The sequence below is a fragment of the Dufourea novaeangliae genome, unplaced genomic scaffold (assembly GCF_001272555.1).
Source record: "Dufourea novaeangliae isolate 0120121106 unplaced genomic scaffold, ASM127255v1 scaffold139, whole genome shotgun sequence".
NCBI lineage: Eukaryota > Metazoa > Arthropoda > Insecta > Hymenoptera > Halictidae > Dufourea > Dufourea novaeangliae.
The window spans coordinates 461011-481400 of NW_015374013.1; the positions used below are offsets into that span (position 1 = coordinate 461011).

Consider the following 20390-nt stretch of genomic DNA (forward strand, 5'->3'; position numbering starts at 1 on the left):
AGCGCACCGTAACGGCCGGTTCAGATGGTGCAGTTTTTTTTCTACCGACTCGGTAATTTTGCCGAGAATCGCTCAATGTGCTAATATGCTGCAATAAAATAGTCTGAATTCTGTTGTGCCACGAACCTGGGACCAATCGACTTTCCCACACGCACGTGAATCTTTTTTGGTTCATCTAACGACAAACGGGCGCGTCCCATACCTTTACACGTTTTCGCCACTAACCACCATTTTTTGCTTGGATTTTCTCTCTTTCTCCACACTCAGGTCTTCCGTGGATACGTATGGAAGGTTGGTTTTGATATTTGCGGTGTGATTGCAAATTGTGATGTTTATATTCGTGGTACATGCAAATGGGAATGCGAATGAGCATGTGTATTTGTCATTCTGTTTCTTTTCTTCTTCTTTTTTTTTTTTTTGTTCTCAGTGCCCGACTAGTTTCGCGGCAGCAAATCGAACAGCTTTGGAAACGAAAGGCGATATCTTGTAGAACGTATCTGAGCTTGTTTGAACGCGCATTTACGTTTCGTCGAATGCACGCGTAGACATGTTAGAACAGATAATACAGTAAATCCTCGATAAGTGTTCGACGGCTTCTCGGCACTGAACATAAAATTATCTCATAATCTATCTCAGAATTACAAGCTCTATCACTGTGATAAACCACATTAAAAAATCAGTGTTACACCTGGGGACCGCTCCTTGTCAATGCCGAGGAGCCTTCGAACACTCATCGAGAATTTACTGTAGTTTTTGTACGAAAGAGAGGGAGAGAGAGAAAGAGAGATAGATACAAACGTTTCATCGATCGTGCTCACTCGAAATCGTAGTTTTCTCCGGTATTGTTGGTCGTTTAAACAATACCGAGTCTGATGTGTTTTTTTTTGTCGTTCGTTGTTGACGCGTAGGCGTATACCGAGTCGGTGCCGCAAGACTTACCGTTGGGTCGCGAGGTGATGAGAGTCTCTGCCACGGACATCGATGACGGCAACAATTCCGTCGTCTATTACAGTCTCTCGCCGAAGAGGTCAGAGGATGGAGTCTATTTTCGGATCGATCGTAACACCGGTGTGATATTTCTGAACAAGACTATCGACGTGAGTATCAAAATTCGATGGGTGCAAAAGGAAGATCCGATTTGATTGGTGGATCCACGAATTCCTTATTTGCAATCGATCGACTCGAACGATATTCTTGTTTACAGAGAACTCCGGAGTACAAGTTCAGTATGATCGCGACGGCGGAGGATCAAGGGGAGAACCCAAAATCGAACGTGATCGATCTGGATATACGCGTGGTCGAGTCGCACAAAAAGGCCCCGGCGTTTCTGCCGAGGCCCTCGGAACCGATCCGTCTGCCGGAGAACTTCAGCGACTTCGATCAGAGCATCGTGCGACTGAAGGCTGTCTCGAACAGCGGCGACAGTAGCGAGGTTCTCTTCGAGCTGGTCCCCGGTAGAACCGAGCAAACGAACAAGGGGAACACCTTCAGGTAAGGCGGCCGCGATTTCTCTACTTTCCTGGACACGTGGCGAATTCTCGCGATTCTTTTACAATCGACAGACTCGAATCGAACAAGGATCAGGCGGACATCAAGCTGGCTCAGCATCTCGACTACGAGAGCAACACGATATACACGTTGATCGTACGGGTGCAGAACAAGTACCAGTTGGCCGCCGAGACTGTGATTGATATCGAGGTACTGGACGTGAACGACAATATCCCAGTGTTCCGTGAGATGAAGAAGGGCAGCGTGCTCGAGAACGAACCGCCGGGTGTACCGGTGATGCAAGTGCGCGCGATCGACGCCGACGGGACCCCTGCTCACAATCAGGTACGTTAGACTACACCGTTGGACTGGACTACAGACTCGTCACGATTATCGTCCGGGACAATAATCTTATAGGGAGAAATGTTTCAGACCTTCGTAAATTCGTCTTTCGCAACAAAGAATGCGCTTGACGCGATCCCCTCGTGGCGTGGATGACGCCTAGACAATAATCGTGTAGAACAAACCAGACGATAATGGAGAGGAGTCTGTATAGGGGAGACCCGGGTTAAAAGTAACAGGGGTACATTGCAACAGGGCTTCTAAACTTTTTAAATAAAACAGGCAGTGCCATGATAACAAATAATCAGTAAATTAGGATAATTATTTGATCTCTTTAAGAAGATAATGATTATGTTAAGTACCTATTGATTAAGTAATAATATTGTGTTGAGCCAATTAAATACAATAATATAATGTTATGTTCGTTCTTTGTAATTATTAGCTAGTGTTAATTATTTTCTGTCTTTCATGGTGCACAATTCTGCTTGATCTATTTGTAGTACAACTTTATCCCAACGTCATTACTTTTTACCCCAACGTGGGGCAAAGATTCAAAACAAGCAAGGATCAAAACATTAAATCTCTAGCTAAAATATAGATTATTTATTTAAAAGAAAAAACCAAAAACTGTTACTTTCTCCCCTACTAGAGAATGTAGATCGGCGCCGTTTATCCGTTTTCTCCTTATTTCTATCGTTTTCGTTTTCGACTCGCATCGGCTGAAGGTCACTTACGAGCTGGACAACTTTCGGGATCTGTTCGCCATTGACAAGTACACCGGCAACATCACCACGCAGACGACGTTCGACAGAGAAGTCGAGGACACGTACAACGTGAAGATTATCGCAGTAGACAATTCACCGAGCGCTCTGTTCAAAACCGGCGAGCACAACAAGGGCCAACAAGTGTTTCGGATCGAGATCGCGGACAAAAATGACAACGCGCCACATTTCACGCAAGCTGTGTACACAGCCAATTCGATCCTTGAGAACGCAAACATCAACGCCCCGGTCACAGAGGTGAAAGCCCTCGATTCGGACACGGCCAGTCCGGTCACCTACAGCATCATATCCGGCAATACCGACGACAGCTTTTTCATCGAAGACACCACTGGCAAGATTCGCGTGAACAAACCGCTGGATTACGAGAAGATTACGGAATACAATTTAACAGTGAGAGCGTTCGACGGCCTGTACAACGATACCGCTCAGGTCAAGATCTTCATCGAGAACGTCAACGACAATCCGCCGGTTTTCGAGGAGTTTGAAAAAAATCCAACCATCGAGGAGGAAAAGCTGGTCGAAGGTAAGCCATGAACGCTGATTGGTTAATGTCCCGAACGTTCCATTCGCAGTAATTCACGGATTTCTGTATCGTTTCCAGGTTGCATCACCACCGTGGTTGCCTACGATCCGGACATAAAGGACAGAAACGCCGATCAGCACATAGCCTACTTTATAGTCAAGGAGGATCAGCAACCATTGATTGGAATCGACAAGACTGGATGCATGACGCTGAAGAAACCGTTGGACCGTGATTCGCCATTAGGCTATTCGATGTGGACAGTACGTGTATAGTCAAAGATTATCCGGTTTCCTCGCGTGCTGTACATCGATTCTCGATTAATAGAATGATTGGTCGCGTTTTAGGTGATCGTAATGGCGCGGGACGAGGACGGTTCGCCGACCGCGTTGCGTGAACTCGTTATGGTGAACATCACCCTGATCGATATAAACGACAACGCACCATTCCTCGACATGCCGTATCCGGTGGTCTGGGGCGAGAACAAACCGCCCGGACGAATCACGGAGCTGAAAGCACGGGACTACGACTCTGACGAGAACGGGCCGCCGTTTCAATTTCAGATCGACGAGAATACCGCGGACAACGATATTCTCACCAAGTTCGCTATTAGCGACGTCGATTTGTTCGCGCGGGTCGAGTTCGATCGGGAGGAGCGAAAGAGTTACGACATACCGATCGCGATCACAGACAGCGGGAAACCGCCGATGACTGGTACGTCGACCTTGACCGTGATCATCGGCGACGAAAACGACAACCCGATGTCGGAGGGTTCGAGCTCCATATTCGTGTACAACTATAAAGGCGAGGCGCCTGACACGGAGATCGGCCGAGTGTACGTTAACGACGCGGACGACTGGGATCTGCCGGACAAACACTTCGCCTGGACCTCGACGCAGGACAGATTTCTCCTGAATCAGGAAACTGGTATGATCACCCTGTTGTCGGGCACCTCGAACGACACGTTTGTCCTCAAGTTCCTCGTGACCGAGCACAGCCCGCTGATTCGACGGCACCAGGTGAACGCTTACGTGAACGTGACCGTGATGGAGCTGCCGGAGGAGGCGGTTGCCAGGTCCGGTTCCGTGCGTTTCTACGGAATGAACGCCGAGGAGTTCGTCGAGCCCGACGAGTACGGCGTCAGCAAGAAGGAGGTGTTCCAAGAGAGGATAGCGAACATGTTGAATGCGTCGGTCGAGAACGTCGATGTGTTCACGGTGCTTCATTCGCCGCATCACAATAACAGAAGCTTGCTCGACGTACGTTTCTCGGTTCACGGGAGTCCGTATTACGCTCCCGAGAAACTGAACACTATACTGGCTCAGCACTCGAAGGAGATCGAACGGGAGCTAAAAACGGATATTCTGCTGGTGAACATCGACGAGTGTCTGTTCGAGAAGCTACACTGCAACAACTCGTGCCGCAGCTATTTGAACGCTAGCACGGTTCCGTCCCCGGTTTACACAAACACGAGCTCGTTTGTAGGTGTACGGGCGGTTGTTGATCCGCAGTGCACTTGCCACGTGGCAGAACCGATCGTTTGCCTAAACGGCGGGACTCCGCTGGCAGAACGTTGCGAGTGTCCGCCCGGCCTTGAGGGACCCAGATGCGAGCTACTTGGTATCGGCTTCCACGGCGACGGTTGGGCCGTGATGCCGCCACCTGGCCAGGCTTGCGACGACTCCCATTTGGGTGAGTATCGTTTCTCAACCGCTGGCTTCTATACCTGGTCATAAGTACCATTTTACTTCTACTTGTCGTGGATGCCACTCGTTCCCCATTTACATATTCCAATTTCCACCGTAATTACACAGGTCTCGAGATAACGCCCCATGTGGACAACGGTTTGGTGTTCTATTTCGGCCCGATGACCTACAGTCCGAAGATCGATATTCAGGATTTCATGGCGCTAGAGCTGCAACAAGGTTACGCGGTTCTTTACATGGATTACGGCACAGGCACTGTACGACTCGATCAGAAGCAAATTAAACTGACCGATGGCAAAAGTCACAGGATAGACGTTTACTGGACCAAAAACGTGAGTGACCGCGTTTTGATTCTTCCAGCACGTCTTTTTCTTTCTTTTCGTCGTTTTCATCCGAACAGTGCTTCCATGATCGTGTACTTCCGTGTGTTTTTAGGCGATCGAGATGAAGGTGGACAATTGCGGCATATCCGCTTGCATGAGTTTAACAGCACCGCTGGGTTCGAACGAATTTTTGAACGTGAATAGTCCGATGCAAATCGGAGGAACCATGATCAATCTGGCGCAGCTTGCCTCGCAGCTTGGATGGGACTTCAAACCGACCGATAGAGGATTCGTCGGTTGCATACGCAACATGACTTTCAACGGAAATGTAACGTCCTAACCCTTATCTTTCCATCAGGATCGAATCACCAAACAATCTAAAATTACATCATGAATTTTTTTCACACGTGTTTCTCAGACCTACAACTTGGGGATGCCCTCATTGTCGAGGAACGCCGATCCAGGCTGCGATCACGGAATGGCAAAGGCCGTTTCCTTCGGAATCGACACCAACTTTCTGGTTGCGATTTTGGTTTGCGTCGCAATTTTGCTGATACTGTTACTGGCGGTAGTGGTTCACAGGCGAAAGACGGACGATCTTTATAAGGACATGGACGACATCCGGGAAAATATAATCAATTACGAGGACGAAGGAGGCGGCGAAGTCGACACGGGCTACGACTTGAACGTTCTAAGAACGATTTACGACGCTCCTCCCATCGATTCGAAGATAGCGCCTGTTGGCTTGCAAGGCAGAGGTAAATCTTAATCCTTAAGATTCAGTCATGCTTGTCCGCAACGCAACGTTTTTACACTCTGTTGTTTCCCGTTCTCTTCGAAGCGCCTGACGAAGTTCCGGATATTTGCGGTTTCTTGGACGGTAAGAAGGAAAGCTGCGACAAGGATCCCGACACGAATCCGTTCGATGACGTCAGGCATTACGCGTACGAGGGCGAAGGCAATTCCGAGGGTTCCTTGTCGTCTTTGGCTTCGTGTATGTATCTCGACCGATACCTTGATGTTGTTATTATTATTATTATTAATATTATTATTATCATTATTAGTATAAACGGACATTTCCGTTTAGTACAATAGTTTACAATTTAGTACGGGGTAAGCGAAAACTACGTGTAGTGACAGTAATGATTCAGTGCTGAAGATAATTAGGTCTATTCTTATATCTAGTCAGTGGCTGAAGATACTAGACTAACGTATCGGCAGAGGCCAGACGCGTGTACATAATACTAGAGGCACTATAATAAATAGTTATAACGGATGACGGAAGGTGTAGTGCCAGTCGTATAGGTATCATAGGGAAAATTCTCACGGCCGTGATGTTCACTGTTTGGCCATCTAATCCGGTCTCGTCTAATCGCACGACACTTTCTGACGCAGGTACCGACGACGGCGACCTCAAATTCAACTACCTCTCGAATTTCGGGCCGAGGTTTCGGAAGCTGGCAGATATGTACGGAGAGGAGGCCAGCGACGAGGAGAGTGACGGCGTCGGCGAACGAGAGAGCGAGAGCTGGTGTTGAGGCTCGAACAGTTCCGATTTTAACGAAAACATTCGTTCGCGAGATTTCTGCATTTTGTACTTAAAACAAGGCGTCGTAGACCGTTTCTCGCGTTCTATCGTCGCTACGTAGCTCGATCACAAGGAACCCCCGCCCCCCGACGACAGGGACATCGGTCCCCGTGGGTTTTATCTTGGACGAATTCCAACGGGGCGACCATGAGACGACGTCTCGTCGATAACGACGAGTCGTTACCTGTTTTTTTTTTTCTGTTTATTTACACAAAAGGACGGTTCTCGTCGTTTTACGAGCGAGAAATCAAATTCGCGCGATTCCACGAATCGTCGCCGCGGTTTGCGAACGACCACGCGACAACCCCAGACAAAGTCTAAATACATTGTTGACAGTTCGAGGCTGCTAGTTCGTTATTTCTAGTTCGAGATCGCGCAATACCGAACCGAAAAATGGTTACATATCTTTGGCTTGACGGTACATCGACGGAGAGGACTGGTTCGTCGCGATATCGGTTCACTCGTCGACATCCATTCGTGACTTATACCGAAGAAACATCATCGCAGAACAATAGTTTGAAAAGTTTGGCAATCAATTCGAGTTACACAAAGTTTTCGAAATATTTTTTTATACGTTACATTATATAAATGTATAGGTAGATAATACGCGCACCTCATACCGGTATACCCGAATATGCAATAAATAATCGAGAACGGTCAAGAGACAAGACGAACAGATATTGACGTCTGTTCGCAAGACGAAAATAGGGAAGAAGGTTCGAGCGAGTAAATTACGAAAATATAAGCAGCGACCGAGCGAATCGAGACCGGGGTGGGGAGAGAGAAAAAGAGCGAGAGCAGTATCGCTCCCATTATTTAACTTTATAGACTATTTTATTAACGGGATACGCGCGAGTGCGGAATCGTGTATGGAACGCGCAAAAGTTCGCGTATATTCGTAATTACAAATAAGTAGATATATTATGAATACGGACTAAAAGAAAAGAACACGGAAGCAGGTATTTACGCGTAGATCCAAGCGTTTCGTTCCAAGACGGAAACGCGACGGTAATTGTATGTTTTTCGAGGTTTAGACGGCGAACGGGCCGGGTCGAAAGACTTTGAGAATATCAGTGGAGAAGGGAGACGTTCATTCGTTGTTTATCTCGTGGATTCGATACCGAATGGTTTTACTCCGTTATCGAAAGCGATGAGGTACGTCATTTTGGTACATTTCGCGAGCAGTTTCAAGACGACAGTCTTAAGGTGCGTATCCATTTGTTCCGTATCAATGTCAACGGGCAAGCGTTGCGTATGAAAATGTGATACGAAGATACGCCAACGGACCGATCGGTCATTTGTCGGTTCCTTGACGTCACATGAAAGGATGTCACGATATTCGTTTGAAGAATTTTGGGTGTCTTCTACGCGCCACAATTGCCATGTGCCATATGCAACTCACATACGCACACAAGCATTCATCCTTGAATGTTTTTTTTTTTTTTTTTTTTTTTTTTTTTTACGTCGTGAAGATTGCGGAATACGGAATATTCTCGAAGAATATGAATAAAAAACAAACAAATATTTAAGTAAAACTGCGCTTCTTGTTATTGGCTATATTGCAACGGTGATATGGTGATACGCAACGGTGATACGATACGAGGTTACGTAACAAATGGAGATACGCACCTTTAAGATACCATCTCGTCTGGGAAATACTCGTTTTTTCTTCTTCTTTCGTTTCCCAATTCTTCCAATCAACGAACGGTCGTTTCGTCGCTGGTCGCGCATCACCTCGAAAAACAAACCTCTACGCCTATATATGTATATATGTGTCCACATATATATGTATGTATATTCGTGTACCTATGTACCGCGTATTACGCATGTACGTACACGTATATATGTGATAATAATTTGTAAGCTTTTTGTACGATAAATCAGTGACGGGGTGTATACATGTATAAATGTGTAACGAACGCGTGCGAACGAGAGAATGAAAGAGGGTGAGAGAAAGAAAGAGAAAAAAAAAACACGTGAGACAGAGGGAGAGAAAGAAAGAAAGGGAAGCTAACGTGTAATTTATACGATAACAAAAAAAAAAAAAAAAATATATAGAATGCAGCTTAGGCGAAAGCGTGTGATCTCAGAGGATATGCTAACGCTCGAATCGCGTGTACCGATGGTGTACACGAACGAATGGCTGCCGAGCTACTTAGGACTAAAAGAAAACCGATGGAAACATTGTCGAGGCGGCGATCGTCGTCACTATTGTCGCACTCCTCGTATTTTGCAGTACAAAATACGTTTCCGATGACGAACGTCACGGGACCCTACGTGGGTCTCGAACGCGTCGTGCCAATGGATTCGAAACTCCCGGTGAAATCGAAACGACGGATCGCGTTCGTATTCCTTGAGGTTTCCTCAAAAACTCTTCTACGAATTGTTTCATTCGCTGTTCGTATCGAAAGACGTTTCGACGGACATTTCGAAGGACGGGAGCCCATTTCCGCGATCGTTCAATAGTTTTCGATTTCATCGTAACCGGTCGTCGGAGCGTACGAGACACTAGGGCCACGATTCAGCCATAACGGCGCGGTAACAGTAACAAAACACTGCCCTTCGTATATAAAATATATACCCTCTCGAGCAGACTCGGTTTCCGCTATGAAAAACAATGGCGTAAGAGTAAAGGTCTACTACTCACTTGGTAAATTTCATTCAAGTACTGAAATAAATGTTGAAATGAACGTTAATTCGGCATAAATTTCAGAAACTTTCAAAACTGAGTGCTAGAATGCCCTTTCCCTAGGCCAAAAGCGGTCGATTTGCACGTACCCGCACGTGTTAATCTTTCGGCGATGCTTCCCATTCGAGATCGTGCCCGTTTCGATTTCGACAAAAAAAGGGTCGGAGAAACGAATATGCTGCGTCGCGGTTGCAAATGTGTGCAAAAGGGGAAAACACACAGCAAACGGTCGCGAGACAAATACTAACCAGAGTTACGCGTATGCACACAGGGCTTCTTGTACATTATCCAGGGTCCGCGAAACAAATAGTTTCCGACTCGTTGAACGTGTGATAGTCGATGGCGAGGCGTTCGTGTGCACACCTTTATCCTTAACCCCGCGAACCATCTCTATCATCGTCGCAGATACGTGTAATTTGTTCTTTTTGTAGCAATAAAGTGAACTTCCAAATACGAATTTACCGGGCGTGCCCAGTCGGTGCCGAGTTGCGCGAACAACAAGATTCAAACCACGAATGAGACGCGTAGCTTGGAAATTGTCTGGTGATCGTCGCGAAAAATTTCGACAGAAACTCGAAGATTTTAATTAACCGAATTCCGATCGGGCTTCGGCTCCCTGCGAGCGAGCAACAGGGGAGGAAACCTTGTCTCGAACGTGTGCGTATCTAAAATGTTGAGAAACTCCCTCGAGGAAGCCGTAGATGGTACGATGTCACGAAATCGTTTTTCGAGTATTCAAATCTTCGTATAATAGCAATCGTCGCAAAAATTGCTCCTAGTGTGAGATAATTTGTGACGTTACGCGATGTCAACCGAATCTGTGTACAATGACATTCGAAATAGTGGATATCATCAAGGCGGCATTTTTCGAGTGTACTTGAAAAAAATTTCATGGGAACGTTCGACGCAGGCGCGTTACGGCCCGTTCTGCCCTCGAATGGTTTCAAGAAGGGGCTGTGAAACTATAAAAGCATCCCTGTCGCGTCTGTACCCTCACAAACGCGATCACGTACTCGTAGAACGCGTACCACTGGAACCGCTATTCCGTATTTTACCGCAACACCCGTATCAACGTATTCTTCCGAGTTCCGTTTTTCAAACGACTCGCAGGCGACACGTGACTTTGCTAACCGCCATGTAAGTAACGTTTTAACACTAGATTTACGAACATTTCTTATATACCTACGGGCATGCGTCAAATTGACGCGTTAACGAAGTTACATATTTTCTTTAAAAAACAATTTATTTAAATAAGGGAGAGCAAATTTGTGTGCGTGAAAGTACCTGTGGAGGGGAACTGCCTCGCGTGGCAATGTGCTTAGTGGCAATATCGTGAGAGTCCGCCGCATTGTTTCTGGTTACTTTTAACGTTCACTTTCTATGAACATTTTGATTACGTCTATAGGGGGTGATTCTACATGAGGAAATAAATCGAACTTATGGGATAAATTGTTTTCATTCGTGGCTTTGTTTTCGAGAAAATTGACTTTGAAAATTAATCTGAAACGGAATCAAGTGGACAGATACGCTAGCCAAGTCCAATTCAATTGTACGCGTATTCAACAGATTTTTAATTTCTAACAGAAATGTAAATGGTTTCTATAATTTTCTTCGTGAAATTCGAAATGCGTCAAAATGACGCGTCCCATAAATCTAGCGTTAACTGCATAACCGTTGGGTTAGAACCGGAAGTAAGTACGGAAGTGACGATTGTCGATTTCGTAGGTATCGAAAAATTCGTCTCGGTTTTCTGACGGTAATCTTGCTGTTGTACTTGATGTTGGACTCTGGAACGGAAGCTCAGCTGAATTTCTCCACCGGATGGGGAAAACGAAGTCAGAGGAGAGGCTCGCTAGATCCGGGTAGCATCGATTGCGCTTCGCGAGTCGCGCCCACGATGGAGCAGCTGCTCAACATTTACCATTCGATACAGGTGCCTATCACGCGTTCGTTTAGGCACCGACGAGGTACAATAAGAATAGACTTTTCATCTTATGGGACTTGGTGGGCCTCTTAAACTGTACTATCGATACCTTAAAAAGGTGTTATAACTCTATGTTACGAAAACGGTGAGTCTGCGGTGGGTAATGACACTAAAATGGAAATGGGGGACGAAAAAATACATTGGATGAAACGTCTACTCCTATACCTCGTCTACGGTTTGGGTATTCTCGCGAAAACAATCCTAACGAGTCTTTTCTCTCGCTTGCAGACGGAAGTGCAAAAAATGTTGGACTGTCGGAAACTGAACGAGTGATACAACCCGAGAGAATCGCGATCGAGAGTCGGCGCAAGCGTCGCGGACCCTGGACCATCCGTAATTATCTGGAACAAAAGAATTTTCTGATGTCTTTGCGCAACTTGTTCGACCGGAGGTCTTCGGGAAGAATATCTTTTTTTTTTTTTGCTTTTCGATCGTCGCATCTTCTATTCGACGCGCGACACGCGATCAAAGGTTGCGCAGAAACAATTTTCAACGATCGTAGATTGTCAAATTAGCGATACGAACGATAATACAAACAATGAGTAGTAAAACAGAAGGAATAAAGTTTCTTTCGTCCCTCCGTTAATTCGCTGTTGTTATCGAATTCGCGACTGTAAAGTTCTGATTGAACACGCTCGCACCGAAAAGCTTCTCACACCACAGATATTCGTGCATATACGTATGTTTCAATGACTTTATATATTGGCGAAGATCGTCCGACGATTTCCATTTCAACGCGACCCATCGTCACACCGCTGTTCCGTTGGCGAACGGAAGCTACAAAAACGGGATTGGCTTTCACGGTTCTCCACTTGGCCAGGGTTGGTTTGCCCTTCGTTTCAGTACCGTCGCCGCACAATTGAATCGTCGATCGGGGGTACACACGTAGCAAATTTTGTTTCACCTTGTTTTCCATCGAGAGTGAACAACCGATCGAACGGTTCTCGAGAAGACGCGACACACACGCTTCGAGCATGTGGAAATCGGTCTACGCTTTCAGCGTCTTGGCAGTTCTCGTGAACGCCGGCTATCATCTTCGACCGGAACGAAAACAAATTTTCAATCCAGGTAAGACGTGTGCTCGTTCAGCCACTGCGCGTGTAAAGAAATTTACGTTTCCGCAAGCTTTCATCGAGAATACAAGGGCCAGAAGTATTTTAAATATGAAATTAGTACGCTATAAGAATTTGTTTGATTACATTAAAATGACACAAAAATTAAATTACATTAAATTACACCCAAATTGACGGGTCAAGCACAGTTTTCTTACAACTCAAGGGTATCGAATGACAGGATTAGGCTATCGAAACGCATAAACTTTAGGGAGGTCAGGTTTATGGCTAACGCTATATCTTTGAAGCAGCTATAATAATGTTCCAGTCGCCCGAGTTCTCTTCAACGATACACTGAACGCGTCTCCTCTGCCGATATGGAAACAGTTAAAAGACGACGGGTTCGTTTGTGAACAAACGGGTTATTACCCGAAACGAACTACCTGCGACCAGTTTTACGGGTGTTCCAACTTTCAAAAGGTACATTTCCTCCGTGTTATTTACGAATGCAACGCCGGTCTCGTTTATTCGATCGAGAAGAAACGTTGCACGGTGCCCCATGAAAGCGACCGACCGGAATGCAACGGGCAGCAGGGCAATGGAACGGATGAGAAAATAAAACATACCTCGCCGACGGACGAAGGTAATAACACCGACGAGATATAAGAATAGACCTTTCATCTTATGGGAGTTGGTGGCCCACCTAAACTGCAGCACCCTCACCTTAAAAAGCCTGTGATTTTAGCGACGAATTTTTAAACGAATCTGCGGTAGCTAGTGACACTAAAATAGAAATGGATGACGTCACAAAAAATACATTGGATGAAATGTCTACTCCTATTCACGGCGGACGATTCGCGAAACTCTGAATATCCAGTTGTCGTTTCCAGGTGTATTAGGTGACCGACCGAACTCGGACAAAAAGGTACACGCTACGTCAACACCCGAACCAATTGGCGAAAAACACAGGAAACAAGATATCATGGATAAGATCTTCGAGTTGACCAATACGACTACTGCTGCTGTTCTAGACACGATCACGTCCACGCCACCATCCAAAATCAAGTTTGAAAATCACACACCCGCCTCCGAAATCGTTGGCTCCTCGGAACTGAACAATCCGGACGAGCATCGACCGTTCCGTTGCTATCAGGAGGGCTTTTTTCCCGTTCCTGGCAACTGTTCGAAATTTTACAAATGCGTACCGTTTAAGAATGAATTTCTCAAATACGAATTTTCCTGTCCTCGTGGAACTATCTGGAACGATCGATTCAACGTATGCAGCACTGAAACTGTAGCTGAACAAACAGTTTGCGGTGACAAACCTCGTGCTACGACAAGTACGACGAAATATCAGTTCCCCGAATCCGAACCTCAGTTACTGTCTGAATGTGAATCGGAATCAGAATCTATCTTTGAACTCAAATTCAAATCTGAATGCAAACCGGAAGAAGTAGAATTGAAATTCGAATTGAAATTAGTAGTGGAATTGGAAACCGATTCGAAGTCGAAGTCAGAATCCATGTCTGTATCTGAATTGGAAACGGAATTGGAATCTATATTTGAACCGGAATGCGAATCTGAATCCGACTCAGAAGTAGAATTGGAATTCGAATGGAACTCAGTAACAGAATTGGAATCCGATTCGGAGTTGAAGTCAGAATCCATGTCTGTATCTGAATTGGAAACGGAATTGGAATCTATCTTTGAACCGGAATGCGAATCTGAATCCGACTCAGAAGTAGAATTGGAATTCGAATGGAACTCAGTAACAGAATTGGAATCCGATTCGGAGTTGAAGTCAGAATTCACGCCTGTATTTGAATTGGAACCGGAATTGGAATGGAAATTGGAATCGGAATTGAAGTCTGATGCCATGTTCGTATTTGGATTAGAACCAGAATCGGAATCAAATTCTGATTTTGGGTTTGTATTTGAAACTGACATTGATTCTGATTCGGAATTCGATTTCATGTATTGATTGCCGCTACATTTCCAGTAGAAATAGAGTAACATCCTAGGCGTTGTAACCGCATTTATCAATGCACGAACAGCGACGATCTCGAGATCAATTTTGTAGTTCTTCTCTATCCGCAGAATATTGCCTTAGAACCCTGATTTGAAATGTCGCTTGCAAGTGTCGATATATCGAAAGTCATTCGGAACCGTCGATAAAACAAAGCAAGCATGCCTGCTTCTGCGAGGAATCGATATGTTAGTCTTTTTGGAACATCGATATATCGAGTAGATTTTTTAAATATTCTCGTATAAAATTTTAGTATAGCAAAGGAGGAATATCGTGGAGCTCCTGTTGTCAATTTTGAATCATTCCAAACAATGTATCGAAGCATTTACTCCCATGTGGGAAATCGAACTAGTATAATCGAGGTTAGACCATCGACTTCAAGGGATATCGATATTAGTGACCATGGACTACGACACCAAACGATTCGGAGTACACATGCTTTCATTTTGTCCCGATGTAGTAACAAAGTCAATTATTAATCAGTTAATTTACAATTCATTGAATAAAGATGCAGACGCTTCATTGAAACGATTTTCAAGATAAGTAACGTTTTTTGAATAATTTGTACTCGTAACAACAGAAAGTAACCTATAAAACAGTGGGGCCGAGATCTTCGTCGGCAAAATAAGACAGTCAGAGTCGAAACATCGTTATTTATGTTCGACTGGTGACAGAGCTACTAAAACGGTGGAGCCAAGTGAAGGAGAAGCTGACGATGTATACGGTGCAATTCTCTGGTTTCTTACTGAAGCGGTTTAATACAAATTACGTTCAAAACGGTACTAGGTTAGCATCTCCTTTTCGACATTACGGGAACTATGGAAAATTCCATGAACATCGTAAGAAGATAAGTATCTGGCTGAAAGAACACAGTGGCCGAGTCGCCGAAGCTTGCGTAAAACAGTTTGAATTTATTGCTGCGCAACGTATACGAAGAAGCTTGCAAATATTTCATTTGTACACACGAATATGGGACAAAGTGGCGCTCAGAAATTTCATGACATCCTGGAGGAATCGCGCTTTAAGAAACAGCAGACACTACCTAATGAGCACTATTGGTGTAACGGTGTATAACTGGGACCGCGAAAGAATAAGTGAACAGGAATTGAATAGGTAACGAAAGTACTTCACCCGTTAACCGGGTCAGCTCGGTTCACCTCGAACGTATTCCATAATAAATATTTTTGTTAGTTATAAGCAGGAAATCGAGGGAATTTACAAGTTGAAAGACACTACTGTCGTATGTTCGCACTGTGGACTCAGGATCGTAATAGACGTTCAACAACCAGGTGTAAAATATTGTATGTGTCGCGATAACAAGTGTAATGCGTCTTCCAATCAAGATTGTACGTAAAGGACAGCTGTGTTCTATGTTTTAAACTCGGACGGTGTTTGTCTGTTCATTTTTCTTATTCTTTTTTTTTTTTCTTCATTTCTTGTAATGTCAGTGGACGGATGGAGACCGTACATCGAGCGAGAGGATATGCTTGTATGGAGAAGAGAGGAACCAAATTCTGGGGGACTGTTCGCGTACAAGGTATACGGCTCGTTCGCAGACGTGACTGCCGAAGACTTTCTACAAGCGCAAATAGATGTCGACTACAGAAAGAAGTGGGATCCCACAGCCCGCGAATTGCGAATCATAGACACAGATCCAATATGTAAAACAACAGCCAACGATCATACCGACGTTGTGTATTGGGAAACAATATGGCCTGTAGGAGACAATTGCCATTTATTATCACCGTAATATCGGTAGCGCGACTAATATTGGAAGTTGTCAAATTTTCCCCTTTTACTTTTAGAGATTATTCGCTAACAGAGATTACGTGTATCAACGGAAATGGGTCGTGGATACAGAGAGACGATTAATAATCATCATTAGTAAGGGAACGGAACATCCAAGTGCGCCAACGAAACCGGGAGTATACAGGTATCGCGAACATTTGACACCATTGTTTTCAACTTTGAATAATATTGACAGCGTGTACGTAAATGCGGTATTGTTAAGTTGGTCGATCGATCTTTTCTAGTTTCGTATTTCATTATGGAATCACCTAGTCCAATAAGTATTTGGACTGCCAGAATTAAATATGAAAGTAGGAGAGTCTAAGATTCTCCTTTGTCAATGAATAATCTGAAGTGTGTACATAACAGAGTCGCAACCTATTGGTCGTACATGGTGATAAGGCCTTATACAGAATTCCACCAACCCGGCATTGAATTTGGGTTGACCTACTTTGACAATCCTGGTGTAAATATTCCATCCGCGATCACCGCGTGGGTTGCGATGACAGGTCTGTATAATTGTCACATGGAACAATCGGTTTTCTAATGATACAAGAAGGATTGCTTCCACTTGGTCGCGAAATATATAATATCTTTGTAAACTCTAGGGTTGCCAGACTTTTTAATTCGAATGAGGGAAGCGTCCAAGAATTATCAGAGTTACAAGCAAGCTTTGGATGTATTCGACGTTAATTACATTTCTCTGAACGAAATAGATACATTCTCCGAAGATAACAACGAAGAAAATTGCAGTCCGAATTTGGAAAGAAACGAAACACAGCACGGAAAAGTTGCAAGGAAACATAATGTCGTGGAACAAACCGAAACATATACATTTACGGAGGACGAACAAGAAGAAGAAAGCTGTATAAACGAAGAAAACAATGATAGTACAAGTTCTATCAAGGAAGACAGAGGTTTCTTAGATTATTTTTATCTCACGAAACTGTTCGCGTAACGGATACGGTTCGTGCCGTTTACAGTAAGGAAAATTGATGTTTGCCGATAGAATGATCTTAAAACAACCCCGTATGTGCAAAATAGTCGGAATCAAACGACACCCACGATCGTGATGGAAAAATACTGGGCACAATATACGAATATCCATACGTTTAATCGTACCATGTCCATATTAATGCACAACAATTGAATGTAGTAAAGACACCGGAGATCGTAAAGAAAAAAAAATACCAGATCGCAATTTACATTTCAACAAAACCCACTTTCATATAACAAACGCGAGACTGATTCTCCTCGTATTCTCTTTTACCTTCATCGTTTAAACAAAAACACATCACGATTAATTGAAGTATACAAATGACTTTTATTGGAAAAAAATTACAAAATGAACTGAATTCATATTATAGGTAGTTTTGCTATACACATACAAAATAAAACACTAGAATTGTACAAGTAAAACTATTCTATTACATCGGTGTACATGCAATGATTGTAGTATAAATATAGATAGATGTGTAAAATAAGAAACTGAATTAATTAGACATGTGTGTGTGCGCGTGTAAACAACTTATTCTTCTGAATCATATACATATTGTATACGTAGGGTTGCATTTCTGTATGCGTGCATATGTATACCTACATGTAGGTACGCAGGTGTAGTATCCTTCTTTAGGAGTAGATTTAACAGCGCACAAGTAAGTTACATGTACTCTGAGTTATACGGCAGAAATTTGAATCAATCAGTACGAAACTTGATATTGCACATACCCACATACACTCCAAAGCGTAAAAAAATAACTAGCTGTAAGACATATTTTCAATGAATGTGGGAAAACACCGTGTATCGTGTACCTGAAATCACGCATTTGATCGAACTTTGTTTCCGTCCGTGTGTGTTTCTAATCTATTAAAACTTGTCTTTGGTTCATATTTCTACCTTAATAAAAGATTTTGTCAGAAACAGTGCTAGTTGTCCTGCACTATATATCTTCAGTTAGAATAACGCAATTTAAAAGCATATCCCCTTCGTCGTCAATTTCGAAGCTAATTTCTTCCGGTAATTTCTTCGGGTCGGATTGGAAACCGTAACAATCTTCGTCGTGACATTTCTGATACAGTGTTTTGTTTTGCAAGTCTACGACCAAGAAGACGTTGTTACTTTTGTGGCACCTACCGATATTTTCGCAGAATCTACAATTGATACAATGAACGTTACCGCTGTATTAAACATTTTGTTGATTGTACTTAAACGAATATTAATACCTGTATCCATATGTCTCGTAGACTAACACCTCCGCGGAATCGGAGTATTTACATAGCCGTATTTTACCAGGATGTATTTTGTCATGGATGTATTTGTCCAGCATCGGGAAACGCGAATAACAGTTGTTCTGTCTCTGACAAATATACCATCTTTTCTGTTCTTTAAAACGATTTGCATCAGCTGTACCATGTTTTGAATATTCTAGTAGTATCAGGTCTGGTGTAGCGACGAAATACGAAATCAATGAGTCCAAAAATATGTTCAACTCCTTGTCTTTGTACAAGTTAGAGGGAATATATTTACAGTCATCAGAGATTACCAAATTGGACTGTTTCCCCCATTTTGTGGATTTATAAATTCTAAAATGTCTATTTCTAGTATAAACTGTTGTGTCAATGAACAATCTTTTACCCTTTGTTGTTTGAACAAACAATTGTTCTAGCTTTGTTCTTTCAAAACTGCTTAATATGTCATGATGTTTTTCATTCGAAGAAACATAATCAGAGATGTCAATGCACACAGACTTTATTAGTCTACCAACATGATTATTATCTTTGAATGCTACATCCTTGATATGGAATATAATATGTCTGCTGAATTTTTCAGGTGTACTCGAATCTAAGTTGACTACGTTATATATGTTACATGGTAAGCCCCAATGCCTGAGTAGATAAGCTTCAAATATACCGATTATCAAACTTGTCATAGCAGGACCATCATGCGCTCGATTTAATTCAACCAAATATTCTAAATCCAGATACAATCGACAAGGAGAGTTTTCTGGAATTACCTATATATATAGTTCAAAATTGATTCGATGTTATTGTGCTTTTTAAATATGCCGGTTCATACGATTAATGTTGAAAACTGCTAGAGGCATACCTCGTATGAGCATCTTTTTTCCGGTGGTCGATGCTCGTAATGCCACCAATACACTTCGGGATGAGCTACCACAAACCGGCGATACCCATTGTCCCTTTGATAAACAAACGTGCAAAGCATTTCGTACTTACTGCTTTCTTTGAAAGCTGTTGCAAGCGCATCCGCTTGTCTGTCGAATTCCTTCCAAAAAATTGTCGGTCCTAAAATGTGCGATGGCATGCTACGATGTTCTTTTACCCAAGACGGTTTGCGATCCAATTTCTCTGTCTGGATCGCTACTTTTGTGATTATTTGGTTATCGTAAAATTTCTTCGGACTGATGACGCTCATTGCAGATGACATTTCTGTTTTCCGATTTGCTTAAGTTTTAAGGAGTTCCTTTAGCGGTCCAACCAGTCCAAACTATTCACATATATACCAATGCACTCCCTTATTTCGCGCCAACCACGGATACGAACAACTTGAGAGTGTGCACAATGCAGAGATGGGCAAACTCATTATATAGATAAAAAGTTTCGAAATTAAATTCGGAAGTTTCTGAAATTTATGTCAAAGTACCATGCATTTTAACATTTATTTTAGTACTTGAAATAAATTTACCGAGTGGTAGAAGGCCCTTGGCTACGTCACTTTTTCTCCTAATGGAAACCGAGTTGTTCATCTCACACACACGGGGTCTCTTACGTATGCTCCAGGGGCTCTATGACCCCACCGTCTCACCACACGGAGTCTCTGGCGTCTCCACCGGGGGTTCTGTGACCCCATGCTTTCGCCACACGGACTCTTTGGCGCCACCCGTGGGGGTTCCATGACCCCACTTTTCACACACACGGGGTCTCCACACAGTTCGGGGGTTCTATGACTCCTCTTACCAAAGTACTACATAGGTCGATACTCACCATTCGATACGAGTACTTTTGTTCGATGCGATTGCAGGTATCGATACCAAAAGTACTCGGTTTCAAAACAAAAGTATCTAGTAATGTGCTCGTATTT

At 43.6% G+C, this 20390-nt stretch overlaps 4 protein-coding genes across 5 annotated transcripts in view; 3 read left to right on the forward strand and 1 right to left on the reverse strand.

Moving 5' to 3' along the window:
• LOC107188626 (DE-cadherin) overlaps positions 1–6722 on the forward strand; it is a 40297-nt gene extending 33575 nt beyond the window's left edge. Inside the window, exons 5-15 of the mRNA XM_015576945.1 lie at positions 909–1097; positions 1205–1491; positions 1563–1833; positions 2556–3135; positions 3214–3395; positions 3480–4824; positions 4947–5170; positions 5274–5489; positions 5580–5919; positions 6003–6155; positions 6557–6722. Coding sequence (XP_015432431.1) covers positions 909–1097; positions 1205–1491; positions 1563–1833; positions 2556–3135; positions 3214–3395; positions 3480–4824; positions 4947–5170; positions 5274–5489; positions 5580–5919; positions 6003–6155; positions 6557–6699 — 3930 coding nt within the window. The 3' untranslated portion in view covers positions 6700–6722. The remainder of the gene's footprint in view (positions 1–908; positions 1098–1204; positions 1492–1562; positions 1834–2555; positions 3136–3213; positions 3396–3479; positions 4825–4946; positions 5171–5273; positions 5490–5579; positions 5920–6002; positions 6156–6556) is intronic.
• Positions 6723–10217: 3495 nt separating this feature from the next.
• On the forward strand, positions 10218–11744 carry LOC107188681. Its single transcript, XM_015577011.1, has 3 exons — positions 10218–10575; positions 11164–11371; positions 11651–11744. The coding sequence occupies exons 1-3, from the start codon at positions 10244–10246 to the stop codon at positions 11693–11695; spliced, it is 585 nt and encodes a 194-aa protein (XP_015432497.1). The 5' UTR covers positions 10218–10243; the 3' UTR covers positions 11696–11744.
• A 2969-nt stretch (positions 11745–14713) lies between these two features.
• Positions 14714–17525, forward strand: LOC107188664 (stAR-related lipid transfer protein 7, mitochondrial-like). The gene is made up of 6 exons (XM_015576994.1): positions 14714–15613; positions 15692–15846; positions 15949–16217; positions 16306–16433; positions 16658–16797; positions 16897–17525. Exons 1-6 carry the CDS (start codon positions 15216–15218, stop codon positions 17244–17246), a joined length of 1440 nt encoding a protein of 479 aa, XP_015432480.1. The 5' UTR covers positions 14714–15215; the 3' UTR covers positions 17247–17525.
• Positions 17526–17727: 202 nt separating this feature from the next.
• Positions 17728–19798, reverse strand: LOC107188644 (DNA-directed primase/polymerase protein-like). Of its 2 annotated transcripts, XM_015576968.1 has the most exons (4): positions 19395–19798; positions 18512–19302; positions 18186–18439; positions 18090–18100 (listed from the first exon to the last, which is right to left on the reverse strand). In XM_015576968.1, exons 1-3 carry the CDS (start codon positions 19734–19736, stop codon positions 18229–18231), a joined length of 1344 nt encoding a protein of 447 aa, XP_015432454.1. In that variant the 5' UTR covers positions 19737–19798; the 3' UTR covers positions 18090–18100; positions 18186–18228. The 2 variants fall into 2 exon arrangements, with proteins under 2 accessions (XP_015432452.1, XP_015432454.1); XM_015576966.1 differs by having other exon boundaries at positions 17728–18439.
• Positions 19799–20390: the final 592 nt, after the last annotated feature.

Excerpts from the sequence above, each read along its gene's own strand:
- LOC107188681 (XM_015577011.1), top strand. The coding sequence starts at position 10,244 with ATGTCAACCGAATCTGTGTACAATGACATTCGAAATAGTGGATATCAT. Across the intron at positions 10,576-11,163 it reads GTGACTTTGCTAACCGCCAT|GTATCGAAAAATTCGTCTCG; the intron begins GTAAGTAACGTT and ends TCGATTTCGTAG. Across the intron at positions 11,372-11,650 it reads ACATTTACCATTCGATACAG|ACGGAAGTGCAAAAAATGTT; the intron begins GTGCCTATCACG and ends TCTCGCTTGCAG.
- LOC107188664 (XM_015576994.1), top strand. The coding sequence starts at position 15,216 with ATGTATACGGTGCAATTCTCTGGTTTCTTACTGAAGCGGTTTAATACA. Across the intron at positions 15,847-15,948 it reads TGCGTCTTCCAATCAAGATT|TGGACGGATGGAGACCGTAC; the intron begins GTACGTAAAGGA and ends TTGTAATGTCAG. Across the intron at positions 16,798-16,896 it reads CGCGTGGGTTGCGATGACAG|GGTTGCCAGACTTTTTAATT; the intron begins GTCTGTATAATT and ends TGTAAACTCTAG.
- LOC107188644 (XM_015576966.1), bottom strand. The coding sequence starts at position 19,736 with ATGTCATCTGCAATGAGCGTCATCAGTCCGAAGAAATTTTACGATAAC. Across the intron at positions 19,303-19,394 it reads AAAAAAGATGCTCATACGAG|GTAATTCCAGAAAACTCTCC; the intron begins GTATGCCTCTAG and ends CTATATATATAG. Across the intron at positions 18,440-18,511 it reads TACGAGACATATGGATACAG|ATTCTGCGAAAATATCGGTA; the intron begins GTATTAATATTC and ends TATCAATTGTAG.